Consider the following 17027-nt stretch of genomic DNA (forward strand, 5'->3'; position numbering starts at 1 on the left):
TGTGCACGCACTCCTGATTTTCCATTTGGAGATACTTCAACGACATCCGAGCGTTAAAAAAAACAACACTGGCTGCATCAGCCATTCCTTTCCAGCTTTTGACAGGTGAGCACTTTCAGTCAGCACTTTTATTTTCTAATGGATTCTCATTTCCTCGGATTTGCGGCGCTCGGCGAGCTGCGTCCACCGCAGTTTGCTCTGCTTTGAATCCGCAACTATAAATGTTGAGGAACGAACTTCAAAGTGAACGCGGCGCGGATTAAACTAGAGAATTCTTTGACTGGAATGAACGCCCTGCGTTACTGTTTTTACTGCGGAACGAAGTACACTCAACGTTTCCTTGTAATGCTGCTGATTTACCCATTGCGCTTGCCGCCGTGAATAGATGCAGTTACAATGGGAAAATGTGCACACGTGTACGTCTACCGTCTACTTTCCATTGCAGTCAAACACTCTGGCCGCTAGTGCTCTTTGATAGTTACGTGAATTGTACAGTTTTATAACCTGGATATCCTGGCTACACGCGTGACCAGATCGAGCAAAGGTAAAAACACGGACACGCCACCCAGCTGCAGCTAACACATCCCCAATTCTCAGACTTTTTAAATCCTCCACCCCTCGCCCACACACACAAACACACGGATATCGCTCTACACCTCTCTCCCACTTTCCCCATGAATTCAAACCCCCAATTCACTTTCTGCAATGCGCCCTGTCGTTCGTAATAGGAAGAAGCGGATACTGGAATGAATTATTCTGTGCAGCCATTATACACAGAGTGAATAGAAGTCACCTGGATAAGGCGTGTCTGCCAGCGATGCCTAAACAGGAATAGAAATTGAAAATATACGCACCTAACCCACAGATTCACAGCGCCTGTGAATTTAGTGGGTGTTCTTGTGCGCACGCGAATACTCTTCAGTTATTCAGCATTCTTGCCTTTAGAATGAAGCTCGCACCGAGAACTTTATGTTTAAATTTTGCAAGTGGTGTATGTTATATCTTAAGGAAACCCTTAAAAAAAGCATTCAGTTGGATCCTTTGTTTTTAAAAGTTCTACAGTCACTGGTTGAAATTCAAGAATTTTGTCAATACGCCCCATTAAACTAAATTTAAGATGGGGACAGTGGACTTTATGACAAGGAACCGTGATCCGTGATATGATCTATATAAGCTAAAAATATATAATTAATCACAATCAGCCTCATTACTAAAAATATTATCCCTTTCTTTGTTCTTCGGTAAACAGCTTTTTTTACTTTCAAGGTGAATCGAAACCACTGTTGTGACAGTTCTCGATTATGTCAGTAGAGTTCGCCAGTGTATCAGGAGTATAACTTGGCCTCAGTTGACGCGTAGTGTAACGAACAACCGTTTCTAATTGTTAATCCGATTCGGCTCTAACTGCAGTTTTTCAATCCGAGTCGTGTGTCCACATATAAGGAAAGAGGGTTGTAATTAAGAATTTTCGCTCAAAGGTTGAAGCCAAAGGCCATCGTTTTTTTTAAAGGAAGCGTGAAGTCATTATATGGAGATTTCGACGTTTTACTCTGATAGTCTTTACGTACCTCCCCGAAATCAAGCTCCCCAATACAACCAGGACAGATCAGTGATATTTTCCCCTAAATTTCTTCACGCATTTATTTTAAGAATAGTTTGTTTATATATATGAGATGCACTTAACTTAAAAATTCACAGCTCCGATGAGTTTAGTAGGAGTTCCTGTGCACACGCCAGTGCGTTTCAATTACAGTATTCAGCATTTGCGCTTTCAGAAGCTCGAATATTCAGATTAAATTTAAATCTTAATTTTGAAAGGGATATGTTATACGTTAAGCAGAACCTAAAGAACTCATGAAGCAATGTTTCTAATTGAATGAGATGTCAAGACCTTGCCAAATGCACAAGTTTACGTATTCGGTGTTACGGCGTACTTCAAACTAACAATTTGACAGCACTGGCTTGCGTTTTCCAACCTACTACTTTATTGTTCCTTGTCCCCAAGGAACAGTCTTGGAAATAAGCACCAATTCTCGTTCTCACTCTGCAGCGAAAGGAATTTCTTTTTAGAAGGAAATATTAATTAAATGTCACAGCGCGTGGATTTAATTCGTCTTTTTTTTTGAAAAGAAAAAAATGATTGCAAATTAATCGTTTTAAGGTAAATCATTGCTTTGGTTTAACAAGGGGGAAAATGTGGGAGATCTCCCCGTGGGGGAGAGGCAAATCCTGGTGTGACATGTTTAATCATTAAAGAAAGTAAAAGAATAAAGAAAGAGCTTTCGCCTCTGAGGGAAAGAACTGTTTTATTTTCAAATGAAACATTAGCAAATGAGGCGCTGAAAATAAGCCCTGAGGCGTTATTTCAATCGGATTATAGAATGGTGCTCTGTGAGTCCTCTAGGTAATATCGAAATAGACTTCCCACAAAAACTCCATACGAGATAGCAAAGCGTTCCTCTTGAACAAGCGAACGCTTGATGCTACTTTCTTTTATCCATAATACGCAGTGATTTTGTTTTGCCTTTTCTAGCTGTTTAACCTCAGGGAAAATAAAACCTTCTACTTATTATTGAGAACTCGGGTTCGGGCGTGCAGAAAGCCTTCAGGAATCTTATGTAAATGACAATTCCTGCAGCACGAATATCACCTTAGGGTATATTTCATTGCATTATCACACTAGGAGCCCTTTGATAACGGGTTTACAATCTTATACTGCAGAACAAGCAATTAACTATTTCTGAAGCATAGAACAATCAAATATAAATACTTATTATCGGCTTGGTTGAAATATTACCAGAGATGGTTACCACCATTGTTATATCATTTTGGAACTCTTTTTCATTGTAACAGATCTCAGTTGTTGGAGATACAAACGTGTTATGTTTAATTATTTTGACACAGACCGGACCAATATTTAGGATTTAGAACTGGCATTTTGTCACTTGTATTTTTTGACTAGTGGCGACATCTCCTTTAAACAGAAGTTAAGAACTTGAGAGTCTTTTGACTGAGCCCTGCTGTTCTTTATTGAGGTACACGTACTGTAGAGTTCGGAACCAGTACTGAGGGTAAACGTTTTTCTCTGAACGAATCAGGTCTCAGTCAGAATTAGCAATATTACAACCTTTCTTTTGGACAACCAAGAACAAAATTGTTTTTACTTGCAGTCTATAGTTTTAAATAATTTACTGAGCATGTTATTGATAGTTTGCAAAAATCCATTATACTTTAATGATCTGACAGGTAATTAAAAAGCAAACGGTAGATGTATTGTGTTTTGGCCGCTCAAGGTGTGACGAGGAAAACTAGAACGCAAAACTGATAGATTTCCTCGTATAATTTAATCATTATATTTCATATTAATTTTATTGGGAAATTGACTCGGTTCTAAGTAGCTATTGAATGATAAGTTCGATTTCGCGCCAGCTCGTTGGTTTTAACACCCAATTATTTAAGTTTTGCCTCTCCAATAGTAATTAATTTAAGGAATTTAATACTAAATTACAAGAAAGGCCATACGAATTTCATTCTCCCGTCACGGACTCTCGCTCACGTTCATAAAGAGGTATGTGGACACCTAACAGCGCTAATTCTCAACTGGAATTATCACGTTCATATAATTAGATTTGACATACATTCTTTATTTATTTATGCACCTAGCACTCTTCTTTGCCAGGGCCGTTTAAAATAACCTGAAGTATTGCAATCTGGATGGTTTAAAGTCAATTTTAGTTCTTAAGTGTGTGAAAGTGGATCATATTGCGCCTGAGCAAAATACGCCCAATTTACTTGATTAAATTAGACCCATTTGTCTCAATGACCCGAATCATTTCTTCAAGAAATGTATTATCTGTTTCTGCCCTAAGGACTAAACCAACGTGGTTGACTCCTGTTGGGGGGAGGGGGTGAAGCAATTGCTCGCCTCATCTCTCCATACATCGAATCAAATAACTTCAAAAGTTAGAGCGGAGCCCTCGTTTGGCACTGGTGAAAAAGGCAAATGATGGTGGGAAGGGGTTTTTAAGCTACCTGCGAAAGTAAACAGGTAAACAGAAATGGAGGGCACTTGAGCTGAAGTAGGGCCACTTATCCCTGTTCACATTTACCTCTCCTTTTCAGACTCTTGTTAGATTGTTCAAATAACTCCTCGAACCTATCAGTCTCTTCAGCAGGGGATTAAGATTTTGAGTAAAGGTCACTTATCTCGTCTTGTTTTAGAACCCGCCCTAGAAAGAAACACTCAGCTCAAGTCCAACAGACAATGTGATGATCTTTCTTTCTCCACTGCTCCCTCGGATCATCCCTGTGCATTTAGCTCAGTCTGATCCCCCACGCTATTTTCTCCAGACTTCGGCGGTAATCATTCCCCACTTATTGTTTCAGAAGGATAGGCGATTGTTTCTGGCAGGGCGATATATGTGCCATACATTACCATCAATACGGCAACAGAAGAAATTGTGCAAAGAACAACTATTCGCTGAGCATCTTTTAGTTTGTATTTAGAATTGGCATAAACTAAGAATGAAAAGATCACTGGAATCACACCGCATATAAAGCCAACGGCATCTTAATATACTTGCAAATGTGAAATACAGATTTCAAACTTTTCCATGTTTATTGCGGGAAGTTTGCAGGAACCGATAGGCATCGAACACTGGGAAAGCGCATAAAACAATTTCAGAACTCAAGCAATCAGCCTAAAGCGGGACAGAACTTGATCACTTGATCGATCTGCTTAGGGGAATGCTGGAGACAGTCGAGTTATCAGCATCTCACACTGTACACACCTAATCCGAGGCCAAATGTATTCACACGTGTGGATTTAGAATGGACTTTTTGTCACCTTTCGATGTACTCCTTCGTAGTTAATCATTCAGAAACCATTACCCACACCACTTTTCGGACATACTTATCAGATGGTCCAAGTTAGGCGCGAGAACAGGTTTAGCCGCTGAGTCGGTGAGATTCACTGTGGATTCAACAGAGCAAATAAAACACGTGGAAGCGTTTGACTTTGCAATAACAGACGGCACATGGTGATGGGTAACCCACACTTCTTCAGTCTCCATCATCCAAATAGCTGAACGATTCACTGCGGCTTTTTCTCCCGACCCGTGAAATTTTCAAACGCCTGTAAATCATTGAAACGGGTACTCCTCTGTGAGAAATATTTGCATAAAATTGGAGAAGTACATTAAATATTTTACTCTATTAACAAATACGTTTAAAAGAAAGTTAACGGGAAACTGTGACGTATATTATATCCTATTGCTTTCATCTGCAAAAGGGTGATTTATCGCAATGACAATATTCAGGAAAATCGGAAGCAAGGAATCTCGTGTTGACCTCCTTCCGTTTCTCACTGCTGATGTCTTCGCGACCTGGACAGGGATAATAGATTCAAACATTTCAACATGCTCAATTTCGTTCCTTTTGTTAAGTTGTGGCTAATGGTTTACCTGTAAGCAGAATGCCCCAATAGAATGGCAGTTCGGTACTATATTGTTGGTAAATCCAACAATGCAAATGAAAATTGCTAAATCCAACGTTATACTCCCCTTCCCCTCGACATTATTTTAAAGGGTGACTATGAACCTGATCTTTTTATTCGTATTAGGAGCGTTAATAATCGTGATCTGTGGTGTGTTTTTTTCCAAGCACTTAACATAGACATAAATTTTCATATTTTGAAGCACGGAGGGTCCGGAATCCCTCTCTATTGTCACTGACAAAGGGCGATGTATCACAGCAAGTATCCCAACAAAACTGCTGCCAAACTGCAGCCGCCGTCTCTAACTTGGACGCAACTCCCCACCTTGCTCCCGGAGTTTAGATCCACACAAAATACAGCTTGTGAGCGAATCGATGTGATAAATCGATCCCATGCACGGAGCGAAAGTGAGGACAGTGCGGGGGGGGGGGGGAGGGCAGAGAGAGAGAGAGAGAGAGAGAGAGAGAGAGAGAGAGGGAGAGAGAGAGAACGCGTTAACATGGAGTTGCCTTAATATTGTAGAAGGGTTCAGAAATGAATGAAGAGATAGTCCATTGAAAGCAGTTGAATGCCATGACAACTAGGAACAACCTCAGATTTATTCCAAACAGTTAGAACACATTGTACCAGGGCGTCAATCATCTATTATGTCGCGACTGAAATAAATGCAAAAACTGGCCTTGGACAAAGGCTTCCAACAGGAGCCGGACATTTGTCTACATTTCCCCCATTGTCCGCAGCTTAGCAATCGGTTTGTATTTGTGTTTGCCCGGGTCCGACCACCCAAGATGCGGTGAGGAGTTGGTAAAATCTGCAGTATTGTCACCCAAATCACATACTAGATGGGCGGCAGAGGGAGAAAGTGAGTGTGTGTGTGTGTGTGTGAGAGAGAGAGAGAGGGAGAGAGAGAGAGAGAGAGAGAGAGAGAGAGAGAGAGAGAGTTGGAGAGAGAGAGATCAACTGATCAACAATAATAAATTGTTCTGCTGGTATCGCAGTAGCTCTACGCGCCCATTGAATCTGGACTTCTGAGAGAGAGTTTGTTTTAAAGACAAATCCTCCAGCTCGTCAGTCTATCTGCATAAAATCTGCCTGAGAAAGTTGAGAGAAATCAAGACTTGCTCAAATCATCTTAACCGCGTCTGTTTCTTTCCAGAACGAACTGCATATATGGGGTATGAACGGGCCAGGGTTTCTATACTTCTCCAACCTCATTAAATAAATTCAACGATAATCTAATCGAGACTTTGGCAGAAACAAACGATTTTGCAGCGTGAATATATTTGGGGTTAGGTGCACCCACCAGTCAAATGGAAAATGATGAACTGACAACACAAAGTTCTCCAATCTTGTCAATTCGAGCTGTGACCCAGCTATTCTTAAATTCGCCCCCCATTATCCAGATTGCAATGCTGCAGCACTTACAGAATATACCTACAGTTTTAGTCAAATTGCTGGAACTAGGGCCCTGTGAGCAGGGGTTCTCCGGCGCAAAGAAGAACATTATTTTCCGGTTTAGTGCATGCAATTGTTTTGGGCCGCACTGGAAAAGCCAGGGATAAATGCAAAGCGCTTCTCAGAGCAATTTGTTAAATAGCATTTTCAAGTACGCAGAATATAAGGCTACTTGGAGGTCCTTTGTATGTAAATCGAGTCTAAACAAAAAAGGAGCCCTTCCCATCTTTGTAATTAATTGACACGTTATAGCACTTATCATGGGCTGAAGCGCCAATGATGGAGAGTCAGATATCTCTAAACCAATACCACCTCTCCCCACCAACCGCATACATACACACACACACACACACACACACACACACACACACACACACACACACCTACAACTACCCCTACCGCCGCCTACCCTCAGCTTCCTTACCCCACACACTTTCACATCGGCAAACATAGTCTTCACCCACTTGACTCCCAGGTCCCGCCCACACATGTTCAACCTTTTGGCACTTTTTATTTAAATGCCCCCCCCCCACACACACACACACACACATTGCAGGTTCGTGTATTGTGACCAACCCTACGAGAACTGATCAGTATTACCAATGGCTCATTCGTTCGACATCACAGTGGGCGCGAAGTAAGATTCGAACAGACTGAAGCTTTGATAATTTTGCCGGCCTTACAGAATTATGCTTTCATTTTTAATGGCGAGAGGGGAGTCACACGATAAACATTTGCACTAAATGGTGCGGTTCAGTAGGAGCATAGCCCGACCAGCGCTTAACCGACCCGCCTTCCCTCCGCGTTTTTGTGTCTGTGTGTATGAGAGTGTCTCTTTTTCTCAACAGCGGATTGACAGGGGGGGAAAGAGCTGGTGCTGCAACTTTTCCTGCATAAATTTGGCCAGAATATGTCGCTGACCAACACAAAGACGGGCTTTTCAGTAAAGGACATCTTGGACCTCCCTGATACCAATGATGAGGACGGCTCGGCGGCGGAGGCGACGGAGGAAGACGGGGAGGCTTCGGAAACAGTCGAAACTTCGGGGTTTGCCGGGCAAAGTCCGCTGGAAACTGTACAGAGGATCCCTCTGAAGAACCCCTTTTACGATAGCGCCGATAATCCGTACACCCGGTGGTTGGCTACAACTGAGAGTATCCAGTATTCCTGTAAGTATTGCAAATTTTTCATTCTGAAAAAAAATGCAACCTCCGACCTCTGAATATAATTCCAAATAATTCTGAATTATATGCGGAGGTCGGAGGTTATATTTATATATATATATATAGCGAAATATATTATAAATATAATATTTGTCATTATCCAGTGTGTGTGACGTGTGGTTTTGTTTTGCATCGTGCATGTGGAATAACAATAAACGTCGATAAAGATTTCAATCAATACCAAAGTTCACTCAAAACAAATAAAACTCTGTAATTAGAGGTTGAACCATTGTGAGAAAAGTCTGAGCATCAAAAGTGGTTTTCAGGTTTATTTTAAGCATTAATCTGATACAGTTTGGAGAAATTAGTGCGTTATTTGGCTTTGCCGAAGCAGAAGTTGGTAGTAGATAAGTGGCGTTTTATTAATTAGTTCCTTTTTTTTATATTTCCCTTTTCTGTACAGTACACGGGATTTCAACTAACAATTCCCAACAGCAGAATTCCTCGAGTAAATCTTCGGATCCTTCGGCGGACGAATCGCAGGATAACGCAACGGAGACGTCTAGCAACGGCAGCGAGTCGGGGAAGAAGCGGAAACGGAGGGTTCTGTTTTCCAAGGCTCAGACTTACGAACTCGAGAGACGTTTCAGGCAGCAGAGATACCTGTCGGCGCCCGAGAGGGAGCACCTCGCCAGCTTGATCAGACTGACGCCCACCCAGGTCAAGATCTGGTTCCAGAACCACAGGTATAAGATGAAGCGGGCCAGGGCCGAGAAAGGTATGGACGTGAACCCTCTTCCCTCACCGAGAAGGGTGGCCGTGCCGGTTCTAGTGAGGGACGGCAAGCCTTGTCACGCTAGTATGGTGACGAACGCTCTGAAAAGCCAGGACTTGGCCGCGGCCACCTTCCAGACCAGCATCGCCTTCCCAGCCTATACCACACAGTCCCTCCAACACATGCAGTATAACTCCCATTTCAGCTCTGCCAGTAATCCCCAGTATCACACACACCCGCTGGTGCAGAGTCAGCAATGGACTTGGTGAACCGTTGTATAAGACTGTTTGAGAACTGGGCAATATATATTATATATAAAATAATAATTATATAGTATATATGTATGTGTGTGCATGTGTGTGTGTGTATGTACATATATACATATATACCGGCACAACATACGTCTGGAACTGTGATTCAGCTGAGCTTCTCGTCGCCGTCTGTTTACAAACTATATATTGACTATAAAACCGGTTCTCGACGTGTTTAGAAATGCGAATTCAGCGCTCTTGTGATTTGTAAAGTATGTCTTTGTGTTGTAGGAATGTTTTTTCGTCACTTATAATTGTTGTATAAAAGGCAAGCGAGTACAAAAACTTTTGAAATCGTGGAAAAAGATTATTTCACATTCCCATTTTTATATAAAACTTGAAATATTTATGGGCCTTTGTAATTGAATCGCGCGATGTTTAGATGGGGTCCATTTTTGACGAGGGCACGGGTGGGTTGGGGAAAGGGCCGTCTCGTTCGTTAGTTTGCCAGAATTGCCAGCCGTCAACTGAGGGCATTTGTTGTATGCAAATATTTTCCGATGTAATGTAGACCATGGCAAAGAGTGGGAAAAGCCGATGGTTTTGAGAATAATGATGTGAATAACGACAAAAAAAAGCGCCTTGATGAGAGATTTTCCGAGTTTTTTATATTAAGAATTTTAATAAAATGTCGTGTCTCAAAATGGTATTGTATCCCTTGATGGTGTTAACTAGTGTTTAAAGGGAGGCAAAGGCTTTGTAACATTTGCTTCGAGTATTTCTGGGTTGTAGTTGAGGCTTGGTTCCTTAATGTTTAAAGATTACTACCGCACAGTCTAAAATGTTTTGCGCGCTTTGCAACGTTAATTCCCCCGAATAATTTGGGGTCTCAAAGTAAGTTAAATTCATTAAGTTTTATTTTCAAATCCGCGAGGAAAACGCAGCGAGAGATTAAACTTCCACTGACTTAAAAAGTGAGGAAGAGCTATTTTTAGAAAGCGGATTTCGACGGGATAAATGGAAAGGGTACCTTGACGCCTTGCCGCTCCTCAAAATTAAACGCACTTAAAGTTCACTCAGAGTTAAAGTGCTTCTTCAGCTGAGGGGCTTTTGATAAAATACAATTTCAATGGGCTGACTTTCTTGTGGACGATTTGAAGGGTCCAATCCAAGAACTTGCCCAGTTACTTCTTAAATATGGGATTTCCCTGGCAGGTAAATAGACAACTGACTTTCGAAACCTCTCCCTTGTTTGTTTGTTTGTTTGTTTTAATAGGAATGTCAATGCTAACAGGCGTGTTCTAAAAATAAAAGGCAGCTCATTAACGAACGGGCTTCCCAGATCTGCAAGGACACTGATCGAAAGATTCTAATTTTCATTCTTTAGAGTAGCTTTGAAAGAGTTCTGTCAAATCACTAATGGGCATGAGATTTAGTTGATGTTTTATCGCACTTCCTTTCAGTCTTGCTTAACCCAAATCCGATCCCGACGACATGCAAACGAATGAGGAAGTTGCGGAGTTTTCAAATTGCCAGTCCGATTGGATTGACAGAGCGGTATTCAGAGACAGTAAAGCTTGGGTAAATAAGAAAGATGGCAAAACTTGCAACAATTTATTGCAAGTTGGCGAAATGCTTTCTAAAGAGTCCTTGGGGATGTGTCGGATCAAAGCACGCAAAACAAGCTTGCCAGTCCCAAATGAATTTTCAGCAAACCTATTGGTGACTATCAGATTTAATTCAATATCTAAAGCAAACACGATTATCTGGAAGCAATCGCGGACGCATTGCGTTCGGCATAGTTAGAAAATACCGTTCAACAGAGCGCGTTTTTCATTCACGCTCTCACCTTCCTGGTGCCAATGTATTCTGACGAAAGAAGGAACACATTTTTGGTCTGCTTTAATAATTTCAGCCTCCTGGGAAACCGTTATTAACCTGCAGACTATCTTGTTTCCACCTCGTCCTGTCGGTCGGGTGCTTGGGCTGCCGAATTCGTGTAAACTGTCCCCGCACCACACTACAGCCAGAAACACTTGTGAGGGGTAGCTTTTCCTGAAATTTCTACTTGGCTTCAATCATATTTTGGGAAGAATAAGACGTGCTTTGCAATTTTTAATATGTTTCTTCAGAGCGGTCATTCGTCAGAGATAATTCAACAGGACAAATATTGGCAGTGCTCAGGATTTAACGTTTTAGAAACGTTCGCTATTGAAGGTTTGCCCCCTCCCCGCCCGAAACAAACTTGGATTAAAAGGGATTAAAAGTAGGGAGATGTTAAGTGCGTTTAGTGTGGCCGCTATTGTAAGAGTAAACAATGTAATTACTCGCACTTTCACTACTAAGCAGAACGGGGAAGTGGCTTGGGAACCCATCGAGTCAATAAAGTACCTCGGATCCTGTGTGGCCCCAAGTCCCAGGGCCCCATATTTCACACATTGACACGGTAGTTTTGTGCAGTCTATCTTTGCACAATATACAGTAGAAAGACAAAACAGCACAAAGGGTGCGAACTGGTAGCTAAGGATGTTAGAGGCGTGCATATTAACGAGGCAAAAATTCGGCTTCCGTACTATTCCGCACTATCACAGCCAGTGCATCCCGAGATTGAGGGAGAGGTATGGAGGCGTTTTGTTACGTCTGTCAGTTGGTGCCATTGTGACTCTTGTTGTACATGCTGTACTCCATATGTGCAGCTGGGCCTAGGGAGGGCTGAAAAGGAAACCTCACAAAACCCAAATTGTGTCGAGCTTTCAAAACCAGCATTGTTGTCTCTGAAAGGACGACAAATTAAAAATTCGTGCTATATCTATTCTGGAACTCCACTTTCACAGATAACAGCGATCCCCTTTTCTATATATCGACCAGAGTGTGTCACATTAATTCAAGAGGAGAGAGCTGTCCAAACATGTTTAACTGTTTCCATCTATAAGTAATGCCAAAATATTCCAACAGTTTCTTTATCTTTCGCAGTTTCCACGATTCTACATAAGGGCGATTTGATCAAATTTAAAGCACTGTCGCTTAAAAAAAACCCTTTTCGCTTCCTATGTTAGACAAACTAAGTTTGAGTTGATAACTCTAATGAGTACATTGGCCAGAAATGTTATGTCCAGGCGTTTATTTCCAGAGTTTTAAAGGAGGGAAAGAAGTTGTTTCAAATTAGAACGGATATTTTCAGTTTCAGCTGACGAACTGGAGTTCACTTAGTCCAACGAATGTCAGCTCACGCTTTTTGTTACTGCACTACTCAAACCAGTGACGATTAAACGATTTGTGCGTACGTTTGCAAACCTTGGTGTTTAATTTTAACTTTTGAAAACAATTAAAGCAAAGTGTTTCTCTAATTCCTGTAACACGAGACGTGGGTTTCCCAGCATGAATACGATACAGTTATTTTACAATTAATCTTAGAAGATAATTTCTTAGTTCATTGGAAACTCATTTCACATTGCCAGCAATTATTATACAGGTCATACTTCTAGTATTTGTGCGTTCTTGTTTAAACATTGTATGTATAATATTTTACAGATTTTTAAATTACGGTGCTATTGGATGTCAATGCACCCGATTATACAGTTTCGCAATGCCATGATTGCATTGAACTGAATAACACTACAATGCTGCTAGGGTTTTGCACTTTGCGCGAAATCCTTGCTCTTTTTCATTCAGCATACATAGAACGTGGACGCAGTTTCTTTAGTTATGTTAGGGTAAGAATTAAAGATGAATATTTGCATAAAACACGCGGACACCGCGACATCAAAATAAAGCGAGTCAATTAGAAAGTTACAAAGACCACGATTACATACAGTTGTTATTATTTTTGCAAGAAATTGTTTGTAAAACATTTAACAATAGCGGGAGAAAGTGGTTGCCAATGTCCCAGAAGAGAAAGGAAAGATAACTGGGCTTTTCAAAAAATGTTTAGCGTTCATCTTTTCCCCCGAATTTGGACAGTTACACTTAATGCCGGTTTGCACTTAAAGAGAACCCAGACACAAATAATTGTCAAACAAAAAAAGATGTGCATTAAATTATCGGGCCTCCAATCCAATAGCATATCTGTGACACTTTCAAGAGTTTGATTATTGAAAAAAAAGGACAATTTGTAAAGCGGTTTAATTTGTTTCATTTATTAAGATGAATCATCGCACAATTGCCTAAGTATGGAAGATAAACAAAAAAATGATTGTATTTGATTCATTTTGCACAGACAATCCCTGCAAAGGTAAACGCTTTAGAAGAAATCTAGCCCACTGACAGTTTACGAGCGGCCGTGATTGAGGTATCAGAGCATCCTTCTTGAATTGTCATATTCGACGTTGTACAATAGCATGACATTGGAGGATAGCTTGGCGGTTTGCGGAGTCAAAGCTAAGGTAACCCTGGTGTGTGTTTGAATCCATTTGTTCCTTGCATTCAGTTGCATTTTATGTATTTAGAAACTGAAGTAGTGTACACAGCTCTATTATGTAACAAGGATCTCTTTAAGTGGGTGGAAGCAATCTTCTTTTATTACCTGTCATAAGTTCCCAATTAGGTTCTGCTTTCGTTTTTCCTTGCTGATGCTATTAATCAGTATGTTAAACTGCATCATTGTTGTGCATTGAAGAGCCCTTTAAATTTGTCCTAACAAACGCAATTTTGCAATCTAACCACGAGAGGCCGCTGTCACCCTTCATTTAGGAATGGTTGCGACCCGAACATTGTCCATGTTGGGGATGGCTAATATTAACTTTAATTTTAAAGTAGTATTTTACCTTAGTAATGCAGTGTAATGTGCTTAAAAGACACACAGTAAGTCATACCACGTGTACTCTGTAAGCTGTGGGACTTCACTATCGGTCTCATGATCCTGAAATCAGAGAAATGTAGAACATAAGAACAGGCCGTTCGGCCCAACTCGTCCATGCTAGCTAGCGGGCACGCTTTCGAATTTACCCCATCGCCCAGCACTTCTTCCATATCCTTACATGCCTAAGCGATATTTTATAGACTGCTCGATAGACTGCTGACATTATTAATTTTTTAACATTTACATGTTTGAAATCGTCGTTTTAATGAACATTTTTGGCATATGTGGTTCGATCCCAGATCGGAAAGCAAAGACTCTGAAAAACGCAGTTAACCCGTTACAGTTCTAATCAGGGGGAAATATATTTACAAGAAATTGATATCTATTCACACTCACAAATATTTCTCTTTTTTTGTACATGGTATTGAAAGACCTACGGTTTCAACAGCCCAGAACTGATTAAGCAGATGTCTGCTGAAACACAATCCCGTTTACTCAGCTGTTGAATGAAGCCATTCCACTACTACTGCCTAATTATACACAATTATACAGATTATACAGATTAATATACAAAGCGCTACTCTTATCGGTTACTTAAGCCTTTAACTAATAATGTGCACTATACTCTGTACTGTACCATGCCACTATTAATTAAAATATCAGCACAGTAACGAGGAGATACATATAATAGATAAATGGACAGATTTTTTAGAAAGATAGATATATAAATGCGGTGAATTCCAATTCCACTCTAACCCAAGTGTGAGGATGAGAGCTTTAAGCATTGTTTGAAACATGAAGGTTAATCGTCTGGTCTGTTGTCTCCTAGGCTGGTAAACTGTCGTTTTACACGTAACCTCTCGGGAGTAGCGATCTCTCGCCCTTGATTAACCAAATCAGACGTTAGCTGGAATCACGCGATATATTTAAGAAACTGTACTCTAGGCGTTCAATATGCTTAATCATAATGTTTGAAGTAATATTTGGGACAATTTTTACAGGAGAAACGCTGGAGCTTTCTACATCCACGGTTACGTGTTACTTGCAGAATGGATGAGATGTTTGCTGCTTTGAGTTCTTTGACCCTGTCCCTTGAATTCCTGTTGGCCTCGTGTGTGCTTGCAGTTCGCCACGGGATGGCGCCTTCGTATCGCTTTTCGGAAACAGCGCAGTCACACATTTGTTGCTGAAATATCCGTGATCTACACAACCTTGAATGATGAGATTGGAATGAACTAATATATGACATTAAAAGAATTGAAATATCTGCCTCTCGACACCTTATGTGTGAATTGGGGCTTTTCATAAGATCGCCGCGTTACATGGCGGTAATTATAAAGAGTGCAAGTGAAAAGCGACTTGGCTTAAATACGCTAAATACTAAAGTCGCATTGAGACCATTCTGCACATGTCTCGATTTCTAATTTTCATTCTTACCATGAACAATTTCAGATGCTCAAATGGCAGAGCAATTTAAAGACTAGTGGAGATTAATTGTGGTTTCAGTCAAATAATTGTTCTGCATATTGCAACTGCAACATGTAGACATCGCCTATTAAATATGTAAAACTGCATCGTGATCGCTTGGATACAGAGTAATAATTTATAGGATTTAAGTTCTGGAATCGAAGGCTGTAATTGTCCATTCCAACTATAAGGGGCGCTCCGACTTTGTGTTCAACCGGATCTTGGAGAGGTCGGGAAATCATGGCTTTTATTTATCTATTTCATTTATTGTGCTACAACCCCTTCCGGCCCTTTGAGTCGCTCCGCCCAGCAACCCCCCCCCCCCCCATTTATCACTAGCCTAATCACAGGACAATTTACAATGATCAATTATCCCATCAACTGGTACGCCTTTGGACGGTGGGAGGAAGCAGGAGCACCTGGAGGAGACCCACGGGGTCACGGGGAGAACATACAAACTCCTTACAGGCAGTGGTGGGAATTGAACCCTGGGCCACAGCTACTGTAAAGGGTTTGCTAACCATTATGCTGCTGTGCTGCAGGGTTAGTTCCAGAGAGCCGCCAGTTGAAGTTGCACATTTGTTTATTTGGTGCAGTAAACAAAACCTTGCATAATTAATCTTTTGAAGATAAGCATTGCTAATTAGCTTCACTTTGCAGAGCTCACAGCATCTATCTCTGCCACAACATATCATTCCTCAAAGCGTTATAGTAAACAGGATTAGTGTGCACAATGATATTGCAAGCATGTTATCATAATAATATTAGGTGGAGTTTTTAAACATCCATAGAGCCAACTCTTTGAGGAGTTGCCGACTGGATTCACTGTTCCAAAGGGGAAATAATACATTAATTCAAATACATGAGATGGGAACACTTATTGCAGTTGTGTAGGGCTTTAGAAGACTAAGCCTAGAGCACTATGTCTCCTTACCAAGATGAAGATGTGCTTGTCATAGAAGGAGTGAAGCAAAGATTTCATTTGGCCAATTCTATTGGGAGGGGAGATCTCATCAACATTTATATAACTGACTGACAGTATGCAGGGAAGATGTTCGCCTTAACAAAGGAATCTAGGGCTCAAAGTTACAGGGGGAAAAAAATCGGGACTGATTTGAGGAGACATTTATTCGGTCAGAGAGCAGTGAATCATCGGAATTGTCTGTGTGAATCTGGGCTCTACGTACCCCTTGCTTGATGGCATTGGTCCATAACATAAAGAAAGGTTGGGAACCCCTGGTCTGGAGGAATGTGGAGGCGCTGTCATTGAGTTAAATGAAAATAGAGATTGATGGATTCCTGAACTTGAAAGGAATTGAGGAAAATGTGAATAATCTTAATGAAAGAGCAGGCTTCAAGGGCTGGAAGCTCTATTGCTGCTCCTACTTCATATGTTCTTAGCACATACACAAACCCCTCAACTAACACACATAATTGCTGATAGCTAATCACAGGATTTAGGACCAACACACACTGGTGACGTCAACTATTATCTATAAATGTCTGCATTAAAATTTCTGTTCCCCCATAAGTACTCATTTCAATCCAATAGCACTCATTATATTCCCAAAGGGCCCAATATGCCATGGAAAGTAGTTTCAAGAAATGAAATACATGGAAAAGC

The 17027-nt window shown here is 41.0% G+C and overlaps 1 protein-coding gene across 2 annotated transcripts in view; it reads left to right on the forward strand.

The window, feature by feature from the left end:
- The window catches only part of LOC134350155 (homeobox protein Nkx-2.2a-like), a 9863-nt gene extending 168 nt beyond the window's left edge, over nt 1–9695 (forward strand). The window contains exons 1-3 of one of the 2 annotated variants that reach the window (XM_063055106.1): nt 1–105; nt 7798–8118; nt 8576–9695. The exon at nt 1–105 is cut by the window's left edge and continues 168 nt beyond it. In XM_063055106.1, coding sequence (XP_062911176.1) covers nt 7860–8118; nt 8576–9156 — 840 coding nt within the window. In that variant the 5' untranslated portion in view covers nt 1–105; nt 7798–7859 and the 3' untranslated portion in view covers nt 9157–9695. Of the gene's footprint in view, nt 106–7495; nt 7587–7797; nt 8119–8575 lie in introns of those variants that run through there. The other variant, XM_063055107.1, reaches the window with a different exon arrangement.
- Nucleotides 9696–17027: the final 7332 nt, after the last annotated feature.

Source organism: Mobula hypostoma, chromosome 8 (genome assembly GCF_963921235.1).
Source record: "Mobula hypostoma chromosome 8, sMobHyp1.1, whole genome shotgun sequence".
NCBI lineage: Eukaryota > Metazoa > Chordata > Chondrichthyes > Myliobatiformes > Myliobatidae > Mobula > Mobula hypostoma.